Below are 20,257 nucleotides of genomic sequence, written 5' to 3' on the forward strand. Positions count from 1 at the left end.
CGCGCATTAAAACGTTAGCTGAATCTTCCTAATTTTGTACATGTAATAGGATTATGTGCAAATGGATTATTAGAAATATGCAGCGTTTGGGGCATTTTTCTTTCAGTATTATGAGTACTAATGAGGTCAAACCAGTTCAGTACACTATTACAATTAGAAAGTATTACTAATAAGTCTTATGACTGAGGAGGGACTGGGATTGCTTTTTATTTTCAGTCCTTGAACCAACCATGCAGCAGAAATGCTCAAGCTGCCAGTGGGCTTGAACCATACACTGTAAAAATAGGGGACGTAGCATCCATGACATCCATCATTGTTTTGTGAACTGCCGTTTTGAAGCCTTGAATTTGACGTTACGGGTGTCACCATCTTGGATTTTTGCAACCAGATGTGAAGATTTTTGACGAGAAGGCAGAGCTGTGGAGGGTGACGCGACCAAACCAGTGTTGTTTATTGTTGCAATTGCGCTAAGCTAAAAGCTAAAGAGGGAAAGTTTCCTTCTGAAGCGAGTCATCAAAGGAGTTTTACCAGCAGGTAGTCTATATCGACGACGTTCCACTACCGGGATTGTTAAGGTGCCGCTGGTAATTCCGCCGGGTGTCCCTTTTTCCATCCGGATGTCCGTTACCTTCCTCTCTGCAGGGTAAATCCAGACAGCTAGCTAAACTATCTGTCCAATCTGAGTTTTCTGTTGCACAACTAAAACAACTTTTGAACGTTCCACCAAAACAAGTTCCTTCCCGAGGCCATTTTACAGCGGCACTGTCTTTGTGTCTGTGGCTTAGCACCGCCCAAGACGATTGTGATTGGTTTAAAGAAATGCCAATAAACCAGAGCACTTTTTTCTCCCATCCATGAATGCTGTGTGGACCCTAGCCAGACCCTACTCCGTAGATTTGCGAGTTGAAACTTGCAACGTGCCAGTCTGCAACATTCAAAAACCACAGTTCCCACCAATGTGACGAGACGGTGTGTCATCTGCATAGAAACCACTCTCTTTTAACTGTTACTTCTTAGGCTTTTTTGTGGCACTCGTTGAGACTCCGTCTAAAACGTTGCCATTTTGACCAGTTTACAGTTCATAACATTTAAATTAAATAGATTATGGATCTTTGTATTTCTATAGTTTAGTAGCTGACTTTACAAGCTGACTTATTACGTATTACACGTATTGGCTGTTGAAACAGGTGGCTTCCCTTCGTTCTAAAAGCAGCCTCTAAGACCTGACCAGCTGAGTCACAGCAACACCATCAGCTGGCTTTAGTCGAGCTGAGACAGGCCGGTTCAGACCGCTGCAACATTTACCTGCATCGTTCTAACACTGTTTAGTCTCGTTGCCAATTTTTGGTCTGAACTTGGCTTTAAGTTACTAGCTAACGCCGGCAGCTGCTAGCTAGCTTGGCTGGCAGAATGCTGAACATTTTTAGGCAAAGGTTCCAATTAAGTTTGATGAAGAGACAACACACGTGAGATGAGATCAACATTTAAGATGAAAACATGGACAACACCCAAAAATAAATATAGTAAGGCTATTTTAATGTACACAGGGCCATGTCGTGATTGACAGGTCGGGGTATAGCCATGCCCTAAAGCATTCCATGCTTTGACGTCTATTTTTAAATAAATGGGACAATAATTTACAAAATGAACACCATGCTGTATTGAAAAAGACTTGAAACTAACGATTGAGACCATCAACGCATTATGAAAACATTTACTGAGGTAATAAATCAGGTGAGAAGTAGGCTCATTCAGGGGCGTAGCACAAAATTCTGGGCCCTGTAGAAAGGCATTTTCTATGGGCCCTTCCCCACGTCCACAGCTATTCATTCTACCATCTTTTTGGGCCCTCCTCACATGAGGGCCCTGGGTACTCAGTCCCCTTTTTCCTCCCAGTCCGACGCCCCTGGGCTCATTTTCCTATACACTTCTATGGAAACCGACTTCTTTTTGCAACCAATGGAGCTGCACCTCTGCTGGAAATTAGATAGAATGCAGGTTTCAAGGCACTTGCACATTGGTTTCACTTTTCAGGCCCGGAAGCTCGAATCCTTTATTTTAACAGTCTATGGTTTGAACCTTCGTGCTGTGACGCAACAATGTTAAACAGTGCACCGCCATGCTGCCAACACATTGGATGAGTTCAAACAACACAGAAGATTCAAGCTCCCACATGAAGATGGAACTTCTGCATTTCCCTTCTGTATTTTCCCATTCAGATTTTCTTTTTCGCATGTTTGTCTATGACTGATGGAAATGCCACTGCGGCCCCTCCCCACCCCCACCCCCCATTCCCTCGCAGAAAGTACATGTCTGTGCCAGCTCTAGAGTGTTTTTCAGAAGATTAGTGGGAAAAATGACTTTCACAAATAAAAGGGAAGAGAGGGAACTGAGTGTCGGCTTTGTCCTTGCAGACACAGTGCAGTCTGAAAACTCAATCTATATACCCAGGTGCAGCAGTGTGACAACAATAGTTGTTTGAACAAAGGCAACCTTTACTGCCTTGCCCCATGAAATGGTTATTGGCCATATAAGCACCAGGATCATTGAAAGGAACAGGTGGTAGGCAGTAAAATGAGAGATGTTCAATGAGGATTCAAGGAGGAAATATTCGAAAAGAAAATGTCATCAAAATACCTTGGAAAATCCACTTTGCTGGCACTTTTTTTCACACTATAACAATTTTTTTCTAAAAGGTTTGACAACTAGAAGGTATACAGTAACAGAGCACTGAGGAATCATGAGGTGCCACAGTGGTCCGTTGGACCAGATTCTCATGCATCTGTATTTGGGAGTGTGTGTGTAATTCATGCATAAACTGTATGTGCATTTATGATTCATGTCTGTGTGTGTTTGCAGGGCTGTGACCCGTCCAGTTCTCATCCTGCTGCCAGTGCTGGGTCTGACCTGGCTGTGTGGAGTGCTGGTCCATCTGTCGGTAGTAGTCGCCTATGTCTTCATTGCTCTCAATGCCACCCAGGTAAACAAACAGACTTGCACCACTAGGAGACAGCTGAGTTTTTAATCAAAAAGAACTCTACAAAGGAAACGTACGTGCTCTGCAGCAAACAGCTGCCAGACAGCCAGAAGCTAGGTTTAGGTTTAGGTTTAGGTCCAGCACGGTGGCTCGGCATGTTGTCGAGGCGCATGGTTCGCGCACCTCTAAATTTTTTGTTACCTGTTGCATACTGCGCAATCCATTTCGACATGGTCGGTTCAGAAGACTGCAAACAACTGTATGATGCTTCATGTACAGACCACAGGGACAGTTAGATGGCTTTAAATTGTTGGTCGGAGAGAGACACCACACTGGGAAACCACAAAAAAGCATTTGGCTGGAGAGTGTGGAAAAAAACAGAGATCGCTTTGTCAAAGCTAAAATCCAGCCTGATGGTAAGAGTGTTCGTTAGGCCGAGAGTAATTTCGACTTGGAGATATCGTGGATCGTGTGTTTACTACTGTTGCCATGTTGATATTTCGGAGAATGCTGCAAAAAACACCACTCACTTGCTTCTCTTTCTGACCAGCTGGGCTCAATCAGACAGGAAACTCAACGTTTAGGAAGCAGCAGCCCAACGCAAGGCAGGCGGCAGTGAGGCTTTTTATTATTTATTTTTTACAATATTCAAACGTAGTCTGAAACATGCTATGATCACACAAACGTTGTGCACATTGGGGTTTTAACTGACTAATGTTTATAGTTTGAAACAGTTTATAATTCACTTAAGCCTTTTCTCATTAGTTTATTTAAATTTTTCTTGATGTTCTTTCCTTCTTGACAGAAATTAGAATATGGAGACCTGTGAGCCTGTTTGTGTACGTGTGTATCATAGCTTTGTATTGTGTGTTTAAGGGCCCTATCTTGCACTCAGCGCAATTGCCTTTGTACACCGACGCATGTATCATTCCTATTTTGCACCTGACGCACAGAGGACTTTTCTCTCCACAGATGCACATCGGTAAATTAGGGAATGTATTTGCACTCCCGGGGGCGGTTCAGCGAAAAGAGGAGGCGTGTTCAGGGGCAGACGTTCCCTGACGCTATTTTGCAGTTTCAGAAAACAATTCTCTAAAGTCAGTGGCGTGTTATTCAGATGTTATTTTAGGGGCACATGCTTGACCATAATGTAGCGTGTGCACAATGCGCATACACTTCTCATCTAAACGGACGTAGCAGTTCCCATTTTTGCAAACCATACATAATTACAAAGAAAAATATTACTGAAAATGCGCTTCAGGTGTTTGGATAGGTCAGGAAGCACTTTACGGGACAGTCCTCAAAAAGTCACAGCATTCTTTGTGGCTTGTTGTGTTTTACACAACATTTCCATGAATCATGGATGTGTTGATGACATAAATGTATTACTTTGCCGCGTCCCGGACAGCTCCCGCTGGCGTGCGCCAGGCAAATCCGCCGTCATGATAGCAATCCGCCATGGAACAAGCGCGCCTGCTCTTAAAGGGAATGTGAGATGACGCTCTGATTGGTTATTTTCACGTTACGCCCAAACCACACCTAGCTATTTCAGAGCAACCAATTTTAGATTTGCGTCGGGCGCAAGAGTCATTTATCCCGCCGTTATAATAGCAACAGCGCCCGAGATCCGCCCACAAAGCTACTTGCGTTTTGCATTTCATACTTGCGTTTCAGATTGTTAAAATAGGGCCCTCAGTGTCGTTACTCAGTGTTGTATGTCTAAGTGGATCTTTGTATGTGTGTGTGTATGTACATGTGTTTGTGTGTGCGTGTTTGTGCACGTGCGTTTGTGTCCCTGTGTGTGTGTGTGTGTGTGTGTGTGTGTGTGTGTATGTGTGTTTGTGTGTGTGAGCGTGCATGCGTGTGTGTGCCTGTGTGTGTGCATGCGTGCGCATGCATGCACGTGTTTGTGCGCGTGCGTTTGTGTTCCTGTGTGTGTGTGTGTGTGTGCCAGTGCGTGTGTGTGTGTGTGTGTGTGTGTGTGTGTGTGTGTGTGTGTGTGTGTGTGTGTGTGTGTGTGTGTGGGAGAAGGCAGTGAGTCCTTTGAAACAGCAGGTCGTACCACATCTACGTCCACCTCTCCTCCCCTGATAACACCACAGTTACTTCCTCTCTCAGACACTCTCCCCTCAGTTGGACCCTATTACTTTACACTGTCCCTGTTATTCTTATACTTTCGGTCCATTGTGTACATTTCTCTCCCTGTCTTTTCTTATCCCACCCACCCCTCTGTGCTCTCCCTTGGTCTTTAATTAATCAAAACGAGCTAGCCCCTGGGTGACCCCCAGAGAGCTGCTAGTTAATTTAGATTTACTGCCAGTGTCCAGCTGAGGGCAGATAACGCTACAGTAGGAGTTCTTCCTCATGTAAGTAGGAGGATAATGCTGGGCCAGCCCATCTTTTCTTACAAAAAAAGTTATTTTACTGGGCTGCTTCAACAGTCTGCTTCCAGCAGAGGTTTAAATTCACTAAACTAGCCTTAGTCTCTGATATCACTCAGTCTTCTCCTTCTGTCCACTACATAACTGTATCAGCACTTATTTATGTGGGCTGTCTGATTTAACACATATTTTTCAATTATTAGACATAATTGTGTGGTGCGTGTTAACACAAAGTATACACAGTGCAATATAGCTATTATATTTATGTCATTTACATGCACATAACTATGAGATTCTACCCAATAATCCTTGTTAAAATAATGAAATCTTTTCATCATCTTTTTCATTAAAGGGGCTGTAATACTGAAAAAAAGTGGGCTGGGATTATCTCCTCATGGCTCTCACAGACAGTTCTCCAACCTACAAATACCTACACTTTGCATCGCACTCGGCGTCTGATACAAACGCACAATGCACTAACATGCACAAAACACAGAGGGAACGTGACTTCATTCTCTGCCCAGGGTGCCATTACTCCACTATATCTTTGCTTATAAAATATTTCTTTACTGCTATATTAATCTTCTAAAGGTCAAGTACAGTCCCTTTAAAGGTATAATATGCAGGATTTGTCTAAATAAATAATGTATAATTCACTCACTTATGACTAGAAGTGTGTGGCGGTGTCTGTATCTGCAGAGACCCCGCCCTCTCCATGGATTTTCTCTTTTTGCTGTGTATGGGACCTTTCTGGGCGACAACAGAGAGCCTTTGGGTGTGTTACCCCCAGCCAATAACAGTGCGCAGGGTTTTACAGCCCATTTAAATTCTCAATATCGCTGCTGTGTCACACTGATACTGACACACAAGGCACCCATGGCACCTAAAAATCAGATGCAGAAGTATTTTTTATAGCCTAGTCTTAATAAAAAAAAATGTTTTCTAATCTTGGGATAGTGTTGTTTAATACTATAATTGTTCATTTCAATGTTAAAATTATTTTCCCTAAAAATAACATCCAATTCCATCATTCGGGTCGCCAAACAGCCGCTGACCTGACTGTGACCCCCAGCATCTTGGGAGACAATTGCCGCAAGTTCTAAACAAAACATTAAACTTGCTAGCATGTTTCCTACAGACCTCACTGCTTCATTTCTTAGTTAAAAAACCTTGGCTTAAAGGCCAGCCGGACACAAGTCCTACACCTGATTCTCCCTCCCAGGGCATAGCATCAACAGGTCCGACTCCCCCGGCACCGCCTCCTGCGACGAAGTACTCTTACGGTGGGCTATAGCATCAAGGAACAAAAGACACACAGGGGCAGTTTGCTGATTTGATTGAAAGAAACCTGGTATGTGTGAAAGTTATCATTTTTGCTTTTCCTGTCCTGTGCTTCATTTGGTACTGTAGTGGCGCTTGAGTGCTGTGTCTTTCTCTGGGAAGAACTTTTGGTTACACTTTACTTGAAGGTATCTACATAAGAGTGACATTACACTGTCATGACACAAAAACCCCAAACCTAACCCTAACCATAACTTGTCATGACAAAAAACGAATGACACTTAATGACAGAAGCGTTTATACTTGTTTATAATGTTTATGACACGTTCATGACAGTGTCATGTCTCTTATGTAGATACCTTCAAGTAAAGTGTAACCAAAAGTTCTTCCCAGAGAAAGACACAGCACTTAACCGCCACTACAGTACCAAATGAAGCACAGGACATTTGTCTGTAGCCTGGAGAGCATTTATAAATAACTAAGCCATAAAACCTCACATCGAGTCATAGTTAGATTACTGTAATAATGTATTTGTAAAGTCCTTCAATAATAGTCCCCATATCTGACTGTGTTTACAGTGTTTGTAACATAATTGCCCAAACTGTGTCTACTTGGGCTCCACCTTACTCACATCACTGCCTTATATGCCCACAGCATTATGAGAACATAGCCGCACATGCATAATGCATCTACTCCAAAATAACAGACACGGGAGGCCCTGAATTCCTGTGATCTCCAGTCTTTCAGCGGTGTTCAGTAACGTTACAATAAACCCCTTTCCCCCCAGTCCCGAAAACATCCAAAAAGTGACCAGACTGACGTGAACTATGTTGTGATATTGTGGTTTTAGCTGCTGGCTAATGTTAGCTTGCTTGCTCGCTAACTGGTCATATAACGTTACCAATACAAATCAAATCAAGAAAATGTAATAATGTGGAGGAAACTGCAGCTATTTTATCAGAATGATAGGAATAACCGTTACTAAACATAACGTAACGTGGATAAAACTGTAAATCCATTTGTGAATAGATGTATTTTAATGAGCAATTGTGTTAAACAATGAAAACTGCAACTGCCATAATCCCACGGCACTTCACAACATCATCAAAAGTCTGCTTTTACATCCATTGTTTTGATTGAGAGACCCCTAGCGGCAGAAAATTACATATTGTACGTAAAAATGTGAAAAGAAAGAAGCTTTTAATAAATCTTTTTAAAGTGCGTGAATAAATCCAACCGCCACATGACAGATTTAAGTTTCACTTTCCACGATCCGTGACCAATGGATGAGCATCTTGGAGGCTTGGATTTAAATCCTCAACTGACAACTGATGTCTGGGAAAGGAAAATCTAAAGTGTCGGTGCACTTTGAAATAGTAAAAGGTGATCCAAAAATAGTAAGCTGCAAGTTGTGTCAGAACTAAAATAAAAGTTGACTTACCCACCTGTTGACTACCTACTTTCTTTTTTACTGTAAGCTATAGTATGCCATCCAATCTTTTGTATTTATTGTATATTAGAGAGAGTAAGCAGGGTAACTGCAACACTATGATTGTCTTCCAGGAGAAACTGTCCAAAAATGTGCACCGTTAACCCAGTATTTAAAATAAATGATGCATCTCACCCCTCTATATAATGGCAGGCTTTGTGCACCGTGTTTGAGTGTGGCCATTGCATACAACTCCAAAGACTTGCATGGCAGCTGGACTCTTGCAATGTCACAAAATCACATATTACACGAAAAGTAGTCTTGCATTACCACAGAGTGCTGCAGAGGAAGGTCTGGCTAGTCCACAAAGCATTCCGGGATGGTAGAAAAATGTGGCAGACTATCTGACCAATCTGAGTCTTCTGTCGCATGACTAAAACAACTTTTGAACGTACACATGTTCCACCAAAACAAGTTCCTTCCCGAGGCTATTTTGCAGAGGCCCCCGTGGCTCGGTCCGGCGCCCAAGACGATTGTGATTGGTTTAAAGAAATGCCAATAAACCAGAGCACGTTTTTCTCCCACAGCATTCTGAGTCAGACCCTCCTCTGCAGCGCTGTGTAGGAAGGTCTGGCAATGCGAGACTAGGCTCCTACTGCAGTGGAGCGTTTACGGTTGGGTGAAGGGTTCCCCCCCGCTTCTTCAGGACATCACTGGATATACAGGAGGTCAACAAACCTCTTCTTGGTGAAAACACTTTTCCCAAAGTACAGATAAAATGGAGGGATCCAATGTGGATTCAGTTCATCTATGAGTTAAGTGCCGCACCGTGCTGAATCCGACATAAGTTCATGCCAAAAGGGAGTAGAAAACCACACACATTGAACACATGAAGAGGTATTTTGCAATACATGGTTCCCTTTTTGTTGGTGAGGAGAAAAGCAGTTTGTCTAAGAATGAGTGAAGTGCTAAATGGATTTGATGAGGAATTGTCAATAAAAGCTGTATGAATGGAATTGGAATTTATTTCTTTCCATTTTTCACATGCCTGACGACCCTCTCTCCTCTCCACAGGGCCTGTACATCTTCTTAGTGTATGCTGTTTACAACAGTGAGGTAAGGCGGCATTCAGTCCATTGTCAGTGCTGCTGCATGTCTCCACTGTGGCAGAATATGAAAATGTATCTTTGTACGGTATGTGAGGCTGCAAAACCAGTGGGTGTAAACGCTGCTTTTCATTTAGGTGAGGAATGCCATAAAGAGGATCAAAGAAAAGAGAAAGGCCTTATCTTTCACGGTGAGTGAGTAAAAAGCACACAGCAGTGATCAGGCCCATTAGTACGGGACAGAAACAAAACTCCCACTTTCATTTTTTTGTTTAATGGCAGTGTAGTAGACTAGTCCATATATTATACTTTATGATAATAATAATGCATTTAATTTATGAGGCAACTCCAAGAAAATTTACAGAGTTTAAAAAAAAAAGCAATCCACATAGTACACACATTTAAAAGCAGCTCTAAGAAAGTGAGTTTTGACATGTGATTTGAACATGGACATTTTGGATCAATTCCTCACTTTAAAACATTTCTGATTGGGTCGGGATGTATTTTCAGAACTGCTCCCAGCCAACCAGCTTCCTACCTTCCCAGAGGGCCCCGATCACCTCCTGGGGCCGCAGTCCACTGGCCCCCTCCAGCCCTGAGACCAGTGAGACTTCTGGACCGCCCAGCTCCACCTCCATGTCATTGGTCATCAAGAACGGTAGGCTGCATAACCCGGGGCTGGTGGGTGTGTGCGTGTGTGTGTGTGTGTGTGTGTGTGTGTGTGTGTGTGTGTGTGTGTGTGTGTGTGAGACCACACAATTGTGTCTACTATTATTTACCAATCGACCGCAATGAGGTGAAATTTGTTGTTGTTGATGATGTCAGATTCGCTCAATATTCTACAGTTTAATTAGACTTAAATTTAGTATATTCAAGTTTTTATTGACTATATCCAGGCTTTGATTCTATATATTCAGACTTCACATTATATATACTGTATACACAGAGCTATGAAATAAAACCCGAGGCATTTTTTGTTCAACTACACATTTACACAAGCCCCAAGTTTGATTCCTAATAATGGAAACATGCATTTTAACTTTGGCAAAACAACCGTGTAGCCTGAATCGTTGAATAGGGACACAGCTTCCGTTCTCTACGAGTCGCCCTGCGACGTCTGTTTATGTTACATTATGGAATATTCTAGTAACTAAGGTTACCATCGCCAGTGTCACGGTTATGATCTCTTGGACAGTAAGATGATTCCCACTTTGTTACAAACCGACATGCAGCCATACTGTTTAATTTACAGTGTAAAGCTGTTTTAGTGAGTTATTTTGTTAGATCAACAACACATATTTGTATTCATTGACACATGAACTTAGACAAATGGAAACAAGATTATATGTTTATTTAATTTGTTATATAGAAAGGGGTCTGGAAAGTAGTAGAACCAAAAATATCCCCCCTGCCGAAATTCTTCCCCAGCTTCCCCAGGTTTGTAGCCGACAAACGGTGACTATGACCTGGGTACAGTGTTATAAATCTTTTTTGTGCATGTTAAAGGTGTACTAAGTGAAAAAGCCCAAAGTGCACCCCAAAGGGACATACCATCTCCAACAGAAAACACTGTTCACAAACTGCTCCAAACAGCTCTATTGTAGTGTACGAATGTGCTCGCCTAGCTGCTAGCGTGGCACGCCCTCACGCTCTGCTTCTGACTGGCTAGTAGTCCTTACCTAGGTACTGCACATGTGCGTCTCCCAACAAAGATGGAATAGAAGTGAGATGCCTCACTCTGTAGCTAAAACAGGAGAGCGCAACACACAGGGTGAAAAGAGGAGCTGCAGCAGCGTGCAGTACAACAACAAAAATTTTTTTAAATTAAACCACGTAAACCTATTCTGGTACAACCTCAAAATACAATGATGAGCCTGAAAAGCCGAGAATGGCTGGCTGTCGGTTGGGTATAGAGAACCCTCTTAGCGGTTGTTGTTGTTGTTGTTGTTGTTACGTTTAGCCGATCAAAGGTGCAGGGTACTGAGCTTTTACAACCGTCAACATTGCAGCGTCTAGCAACTCCGCTGCGCTGTGGGGTAACGTTAATGCCCAGCAATGCCGGACTAGCATCTAGCTAACATTGACATTGTGAGACATTGGGTACCAGTATTTTCAATTTGGACTGCAGGAACCATTTTAGACGCTAGCTGTCAGTATTACATATCGGAACTTCCAAAAGCTTGCTGTAAGCATTTTCTGGAACGTCAACGGAGACATTGTATGGGGAAAATCACCTTCAGAACCAGAGCCGTTCACAAAAAAAAACCAGTGTTGATCTATAGCTGGGACCAATATATGTCCACCTCTGCTGTGAATAAGACTCTATCCTGCACTTTCACTGCTTTTTGTGGCTGAAATAAGTGAATCATGAGTGATAAGGATAGAGCTCAGACTGCAGATGATGCCATTTGACATTAAATCATATTTTGGTATATCCCATCAGTCAGCAGCAATCTGTCCTGAAGAGACAAGGCTATAATTAAATGGCATTTATTGTTTAGAAGGCCAGAAATAACAGATTTTATACTGAAAATTCATATTGTTTGCATTTTTTTTCTTCTCTGTATCGTGCTTTGTGTTGGTTGCATGTTTTTGTCTTACATGTGTCGACCTTCATACACAAATGCAAACTTTAAATACAAATAAGTCTGGTTTTTTTTGTCTTACAGAGAGCTTCAGAAAGGAAAGCCTTGTGAGTTTCTCTTTGAAACCAGCATCAGGAAACCAAGTAAGTAACATGTATGCATTATCACTCAACTAGGCATATGGTACTGTTTCAATATGACACTATTGTGTACTGTGTGTTTTTTTCAAACAGGTGGTCCAGCTGACTGGGTTCAAGCCATCAGGTACAACTCCAACACCGCTTGACACTGGTCTTGAATCATTGATTGATATAAAAAATGTAAATAAGGTGAATGTTACTGAGCCCGCATAGAGAATGTAAAGTGTCACAGCATCCCAAGAACAAGAACAGATTTTCCAAAGCTGTGAATACAGGCAGGAAACCTTTGCTGCCTTGTCAAATACCAGATTTTTTAAGAAGAGAAATCATCACTTCAGCCATTTTTTTTTAAATAGGAAACACTGGCAGTGAAAAATGTCAATCAGTATTTGCCAAAGCCTTAGATGACATCCTCAAATTTCTTCTTTGGTCCACAATTTAAAGATATTCCGTTTACATTCAAGACATTATTCACATTCAAGAACCTGGAATTGCATCATAGTTGGCAACGAATCAATTTCAAGATTCAAGATTCCCTTTAATTCCTCTAAGCATTACACGATTAATCTCTGCAGCTCTACATTTGCTCTACATTTGCTCCTAATTTTCACGTTCTCTGTCGTGAATTAATATTAAAAGGCACTGAGTGTTCCAAGAAAGCGTCATCTAATAATGAGTTGAATCTAAACGATTGACGACTGACCGGAGGAGAAAGAGCAATTCTATTTTTTATTTTTTTCTAGGTTGTCTCCATTTACCTTTACCTGCATTAGACCTGTGTGAAAATTGCCCCCGGTGTCTTTTGTTGATTTGAATGTGCAGGCGAACACAACAGATGGTCCCCATTTTTTTTCTCCCCAGAGGGTCAAGTCACTGTCAATGTCTCTAAATTGCCTGGCGGTAGGGGAGAAGGGAAGTTTTTTAGATTCATTAAATGTTTAGCCGTCTGCGAGGAGCGCCTGATGGATGGTGTTTGAGTGCGGCTGGGTGCTCATTGTTGACGGACGAGACAAAAGGAGAAGTTTGTTCCCTTAATCGGGGACGGACAGGGCTGGCTATTCACGCTGTCAGCCATTAAACCACTCCAACACCTGCTCTCTCTCTCACTCCGCCTTTCATTTCCCTCCTTTTCTTGCTTTCTCTTTTGTACACAAACACACTCGCACTCCTGTCATGCGAAAACATTACACATCAGATTGAGCCAGGAGTCGTCGCTAAGCGCCTTTCACTTTATTCCCCCAGCAGGTTGTTGAACTGCAAATGGAGTGGATCCTGATACTCGGCTACAATACGCATGCATCCCGCCGAAAAAGAATGGAGGGCTGGACACAGACACAGATCCCACCTTAAGAAGTGCACTGCCGACACACACACACACACACACACACACACACACACACACATACACTGAGTTGCAACACATTCTCACTCCCATTACATCAAAAAGCAACACTTGGTCAGGTTCCTTTGGCGTTTGTTATTGGCGCAATAAGTGTCCTTTGGCGTCATATTTAGACACGCTTGGTCGGGACTCTTGGCGTCACTTTTTGACGCTGTGGGTCGGGACGTCTGTTTAACTGACCGAACGGGACAGTTAGATTCAGGAAAAGATCGTGGGTGGGATTACAAAATGTACGATTCAGGTCTCCTGGGTGAAAGTCCTGTTTTGTAAGTCGCCACCCCAACCTGCTTCCTTACGCGGACTTTCTTACTACCCGCTACCGTTGTCTCTCTTAATACTACGGCATCTTACAGCGCCGCTGTCGAGCTGCTGCTCTGCCCGGTGCCTCCAGTACAGACGCTAAAAGGGGGATTTATGCGTCGGTTTCTGACGCTGAGAGCCACTGACCAAGCGTCAGGATTTCACGAGCTGGGAGAGAGAACGGGTCTCTGCTGGGAGGGAGAGTGCGGAATAAAACAAGTGACAAATCCACTTAGGGGGAAGGGAAGGAGGGCTAGGAAATAAAACAGACAAACGTACACACACAGTACAGTTTGAAATGACATAAAATACAATTTAAAAATACAACACAGACAGACAGCAGTCAACGCGTACAAATGCACCACATTGCATTTGATGTGTGTTTTTGATTACCAATTGAAATGACACATTTCACTCTCTTTCGGGCCGGATGTCAGTTACCTTCCTCTTTCTTTGTGTTGGCCTTCTAAACTCCGGTGGATTTGTGAGGACTATGGTTAACTGCTCCTCAGATCTCTGCAGGGTAAATCCAGACAGCTAGCTAGACTATCTGTCCAATCTGAGTTTTCCGTCGCACGACTAAAACGACTTTTGAACGTACACACGTTCCTTCCTGAGGCTATTTTGCAGAGGCACCGTTGCTCCGTCCGGTGCTTAGCGCCGCCCAAGAAGATTGTGATTGGTTTTAAGAAATGCCAAAAAAAAAACAGAGCCCGTTTCTCTCCCATCCCGGAATGCTGTGTGGACTAGCCAGATCTTCCTCCGCAGCGCAGAGAACTTGGCATCACATTGCTAAAGGCTGTGGACGTGGGGAATGTAGTTTTCCTTGACATTGTGCGCGTGGTGCTATATCCCACATAGCGCACGTGAGTCAAGTGCATTGGAAAAGACCATTTGAAAACTAATCGATCACCCGCTGATCTTAAACCGTAGAGTAATGATAAATAACAGCAGCAACCGAGGATTTTCATCCCATTCATCTCGCATTTTATTCATTTCTGTGTTACCACTTAAACCACCCCCCTTTTTTGCCCAAACGTCCCCTCGCCTTTAGTTGTCAGACATCGTGCCGTATTCTTCAACATGTTCTACATTTAGACATTTTGTAGCTGGACATTTGAGGAACAAATCAATTTCCCTCTAAGGACTTTTGTTCCACTATGAAATGTAATCACTCGCATGTAATCACATATGAAAACAATAAAAAAAATAAAAATAAAAAAACTCTTTAATGGCAAAATGACAGATGTCACAGTAAGACTGATTGAATGATGACTTTCCAGTAAGGATTTGCTTGTAAAACTGATGTTTAGTGTTTTAGAATGTAACTGATGTGAATAATGTTTCTAAGTCAGACTAAGGCTAAATAACAGCCGCACAATGACTGCTGTAATGAATCTTGTATATATGAGCTCTGTATCATTTGTGCACAATGATGAATGTTGTTGAAATGATAGCCGACACACAAGTGGAGCATTACTTCACTGGAATTTATTGGTTTGATGCTATTACAATAAAATATATTTAAAGGAAAAAAAAATAATAATATTTTGGTCACTTTCTCTTTTGGGAGAAAAAAAAAACATTCTTAAGTTTAAGACGGGACTGTCAACTCACAGGAAAATAAAAAAAAAGTGAACAAAGAGCAATAACAAAGGCAATATCAAGAGAATCAGTTCCACAACAGTAGCGATTTGACCTCGACATAAAGCAGAGAACTTTTTCGGTTGAAATGTTTCTTCATCTTGCAGTAAATATTCACTTCACAACATAAATATACTGTACAGAGTGCTAACACACAGCTATCTCAACTGGAAAACCAAGGTGTGTGTGTGTGCGTGTGTGTGTGTGTGTGTGTGTGATTTCAGGCAGGCGTTAAGTTAAGGCAGGCGGAGTGATTGTCTACGATACCTTGAAATGGACAATGAACAATGAATGCTTTTTAAATAGCCACAGTGAGAAAGTAGAGCTGCACAATATTACAAACACTGCTTTGACTGTGTCTCTGTTTTCAGATCTCACGTCTTAGAGACTGTGACGTGAATATCGGTTACATTGTCATCATCGCTGAGAGTCTGTGCTTTAAAAAAAAAAAAAAAAAATACTTTTCATAAATCTGGCAGTCCAGTTTGGGACAGAATACATTAGTGTTACTTTTCAACATAGTTAGTGCCACAGATAAACCTCTGACTGCTACAAACACACAGAACACTGTTTTAGACCCATAGTTTCTGAAGGTTTCTGGTACTGTGTATGGGGCTGATAAGGCCTGCAGTGCTGTCCACTGCTTGTCTGATAAGATACTTTTCAAATCTATACAATATGCAGGAATATGCCAGACATTCTTATCAGTGGAGAGTTTTAGTAACCCATGATGGTAACACTCATCAACCTGACAAGAACAACATTCTGCATAAAAACACCAACTTGTTTATTCATTTAATGATTGTTGACTCATTTTTAAAGCGATTCAAAAAGGTCATGTGTTGCGATCAAAGCCACGCCCAGCGAAAGGGGAAAAGAACTCTCCGCTCTCCATTGACTTGTATTGCGTGAAGGTGCATCCTCGTCAATTTCGTCTGCTAGCAAACAACGGAAAAATGTCTAAAAGCTGCTGTGTGCTGATATTCACTACCAACAGGGAAGATAACTTAAGTATTTAGAAGCTGGCGACCCGAAAAACTGAGCTTTAATGAAGTTAAAAGTGGAAAGAGACGTGAAGAATCAGCAGGGAGAACGGGGAGACTGCCCTGACACTAAACGTTATGTCCGACGTAGTCTATAACTTTGTGTCGATGTTCGAAGGACTATGGTTAACTGCTGCTCAGATCTCTGCAGGGTAAATCCAGACAGCTAGCTAGACTATCTGTCCAATCTGAGTTTTCTGTTGCACGACTAAAACAACTTTTGAACGTACACACGTTCCACCAAAACAAGTTCCTTCCCGAGGCGATTTTGCAGAGGCACCGCGGCTTTTCCCGGTGCTTGGCACCGCTCAAGACGATTGCGATTGGTTTAAAGAAATGCCAATAAACCAGAGCATGTTTTCCTTCCATCCCCGAATGCTATGTGGAGCAGCCAGACCTTCCTCCAGCATGCTTTGGAGGAGGGTCTGGCAAAGCGAAACTGGCCTATACATGACTCCCCCGTCTGCAAAAATTACAAATGGTCAATTGGTTGGGGTTAGGCATTTGACCTCGAGTGGTTAAGGTTAGGATAGCCGATTGAACCTGAACTAATCAGGTTACGTTACCTTTGGTAAGCATGGACGCCTAGCCAATAGTAGCTATTGAAGGGCGGGTCTTGGCGTGGCCATAGTGGGGAAAAAAAATATCTCCCCCTGTCCCCCGTGGCAGTGTAAATACCAAATGTGTAAAAAATCAGCAACAAATGCACTATTTCCAATGGGCTTGAGGGTCGTAAAAGTTCGAAAGTATCGAGAGACGGGCGAGCACATTGTTGGTTTTGGTCTTTTCATGGGATTTGTTGACAATAAGCAAAAAATAAGCATTAATAATATTTACAGTAAGTATACGTTTTCTTTAAGGGTACTAAAAACCATCTCTACAGCCGCTTCAGTGCAAAACATCTCAGTATGAGCACACGCTCGGATCAGTCGATCTATAGTCCACATACAGTACAGCGTGTTGTTTTTGAAGATCCATTGTTTCTTAAGGCATTGACCAATAAGCAAAATCAAATTTTACAAAGAAACTTGAAAGCAAATGTTGCCAGATGCATCTTTGCCCTTCCCTGTGTCTGGCTCCTCGGTAAAAAAAAAATAAAAATAAAACTGAAGGGCAAACACTGATGGATGCTCCCTTTTGTTACTCTCATATTTACTTAAAGAAAGACACATGCTGTCTTTGTCATTCATCTCTCCCTTATCATTTGCACATAGATGTGTCTTTTTCCCCTCTATCTCCTTCACCCTGCTTTTCTTTTCATCCATAAGGCATCACTGTGTGCAGTTTCCTCTCTTTCTCCTTCCCTTTTTTTTATCTCCCCCTTTCTTTGTCCATGTCCCTCTTCCTTACCTGCCACCTCTCTCCCTTTCATTTACTCTTTCTTGGTAAGGGTTTGATGAATAACTAAATAAGAATATGTTTTTTTGTTAACATGTCTGGCTTCTATATATCAATATATTAACATCTAAATAGATTAAAGCAAAACTATATTGAATCCCATAGAGCTTTAATATTTCATTTCTTTTTTTAACACTGGTGGCAAAACGAACAAGTGTAGCGATAAGAGCGGTCTAGTCTGACGAGACCACAGTGTGTCGTGTTATCCTGAAGTCTGTCTTCTTCTAAAATATGAATAAGAATAATCTAGGGACCGTGTTGGTGATCTTGGAATCATAAAGTTGCAACTGACATTTCCGATCAAAAATGACTCATTTATCACTAGAATCTAGAATTTCTGAAAAGAAGCTACAAAATCTGTCGGGAAATGATCACATTAGCTCACCCAGCAAGCATTCGACAGACGTGTTCACGCACATAGTCCCATTTTTGTGATGTGTCCGTTCAACATCGGCCCGCCCAGCGCCATATTTCACGATAGAATTCCTAAGTTGGCGTTGGAAACAGTTTTGCAGTGATATCAGAACGACATTTAGGTGTGGATGTTTCAAAAATGATGCAGGTCGCTGCTTCCGACAGATATCTCAACAGTCCTCTTGACACCGTGTTTTCATGACTGTTCAGCACTGATGCAGGCTAAAGATTCCTCCTCTGAGTTTGAATGTTTGCTGGGCAGCTCTTGGGGGATGTAGAAAATCTTTGTCTGGGATTTTGGATTCATGTGATATTTAGTCAAAGAGGACATAATGTAACTCTACAGGCAGATCTAATTTTAGATGTTTGCAAACAGGGTAGAAAATCCAGTTTATAAAGGTCACGTTAATGTAGCTCTGCAGGATATGAAAACATCAGCATTCAAAATCGGGAAAAAAAAAAAACTACCTCGAGATACAGATGGAGCTTTATAATTCCAAACTCTAAAGAACATTTTCCTCCTCTCCAACTCAAAACAAAAGACCTCGCAAAGATGACCCAATATGAACCTGTCTATCTTCATTTGATTTTTTTTTTTCGTCTCGCTCACACTTTCCCTCTCACGCACAGTCTCCGCTAAGAGAAACAAACACATTGCGACGGCGCACCCGGTGTGCGCCTCTCACACACACGCTCGCTTGGCGTGCAGCATCTCGATGAGCAGGTTGTTGCAGGGCACCTCTCCGCTCAGATGCATGTAGCACAGGTAGTCCTCCGCCTGCGAGCTGAGGGAGCGCAGCTCCGGCAGCCGCACAACCAGCTGGCTGAACTTCTCCTGGAACTGAGGGTAGGTGGACAGGGTGTACTCCAGCAGAGCCCCGTTCACCTGCTCCTGGACGCCCTCCACGAATGCCTGGTCCTCCAGCAGCTTCACATCTGCACACACACACACACACACACACACACACACACACACACAGAGGTCAAAAACAGATTATGACTCAGTAAGGGAAAATATGAAACTGGATAAAAGGGACTTGGAAAATGGTTTGCTGTGGCCATTTGATTTGAGTAAAAAAAAAAAAAAAAAAAGACAATTTTTGTTAGTTGTCATGGTGACGACACGCTTCTGTGGGGCTGTAGTCTATATCCACGACGATTCATGTAGGGCAGAGGTGTCAAACTCAATTTCACTAAGGGCCACACATGACGAAATGACGATCACAATAAGGGCCAGACATGTTGAGTTTATTGACATGCTTTTATTTAACAAAAAAAGTCTATTAACTCTGTATTATTGCATGTCTCATATAGCTTTCTCTCATACAGTTTGGTCGACATAAAACCCTAAAATAGGTCAGCAAAAAGGTTTCTGAGCCATTGTAGGATTTAGCAAGTCATGAACAACAAACTTTACATTTTCAAAAGCAGCTGCCACCCAGCTGACTCACAACAACCTGTTTCACAGCCTGAATATTAAAAAACTCTCTGCTTCTGTGGGGAATTCTGAGTCTCAAAGTCTGCAAATTGGTCAAATTGTGCACGGCATCGTCGCATAATTACAGTATGAAAAACAGTTTCCTGATTTTTTTTGATATGGTGCACAACTAGTCGGGCCAAAATTTGCTGTGAACCTAAATTGAAATGAAGGGCTGGATCAAAATTTGCAAGGGACCGGATTTGGCCCCCGGGCCTTGAGTTTGACATGTGATTTATGATGTCCCTCATTTTTGGCCAGATCACCTTCCTCTTCCTTTGTGTTGGCGTTCTAAACTCCGGCCGATTTGTGAGGCCTATGGTTAACTGCTCCTCAGATCTCTGCAGGGTAAATCCAGACAGCTAGCTCTGTCAAAAGTTTTCTCTTACGCGACTAAAACAACTTTTGAACGTACACGTTCCCCCAAAACAAGTTCCTTCCCGAGAATATTTTGCAGAGGCACCGTGGCTCCGTCCTGCGCTTAGCGCCGCCCAAGACAATTGTGATTGGTTTAAAGAAATGCCAATAAACCAGAGCACGTTTTTCTCCCCATCCCGGAATGCCGTGTGGACTAGCCTGACCCTCCTCCGCAGCGCTGTGGACATAGGTCTGGCAATGCGAGACATATACAGTATATACATTCCTATCCATTTTATTTCTATGGCAAGTCCACACCACTT

The 20,257-nt window shown here is 42.4% G+C and overlaps 2 protein-coding genes across 4 annotated transcripts in view; one reads left to right on the plus strand and one right to left on the minus strand.

Annotated features, from left to right (window-relative positions):
* adgrd2 (adhesion G protein-coupled receptor D2) overlaps positions 1–14,177 on the plus strand; it is a 53,506-nt gene extending 39,329 nt beyond the window's left edge. Inside the window, exons 15-21 of one of the 2 annotated variants that reach the window (XM_028578800.1) lie at positions 2,860–2,980; positions 9,143–9,184; positions 9,312–9,365; positions 9,685–9,832; positions 11,844–11,902; positions 11,993–12,023; positions 13,142–14,177. In XM_028578800.1, the coding sequence (XP_028434601.1) occupies positions 2,860–2,980; positions 9,143–9,184; positions 9,312–9,365; positions 9,685–9,832; positions 11,844–11,902; positions 11,993–12,023; positions 13,142–13,152 (466 nt within the window). In that variant the 3' untranslated portion in view covers positions 13,153–14,177. The remainder of the gene's footprint in view (positions 1–2,859; positions 2,981–9,142; positions 9,185–9,311; positions 9,366–9,684; positions 9,833–11,843; positions 11,903–11,992; positions 12,024–13,141) is intronic. The other variant, XM_028578801.1, reaches the window with a different exon arrangement.
* A 2,686-nt stretch (positions 14,178–16,863) lies between these two features.
* Positions 16,864–20,257, minus strand: part of nr5a1a (nuclear receptor subfamily 5, group A, member 1a) — a 35,157-nt gene continuing 31,763 nt past the window's right edge. For both annotated transcript variants that reach the window (XM_028577969.1, XM_028577968.1), the window contains exon 7: positions 16,864–19,036. In XM_028577969.1, the coding sequence (XP_028433770.1) occupies positions 18,783–19,036 (254 nt within the window). In that variant the 3' untranslated portion in view covers positions 16,864–18,782. The remainder of the gene's footprint in view (positions 19,037–20,257) is intronic.

This window comes from Perca flavescens, chromosome 5 (assembly GCF_004354835.1).
Source record: "Perca flavescens isolate YP-PL-M2 chromosome 5, PFLA_1.0, whole genome shotgun sequence".
NCBI classification, from domain to species: Eukaryota; Metazoa; Chordata; class Actinopteri; order Perciformes; family Percidae; genus Perca; species Perca flavescens.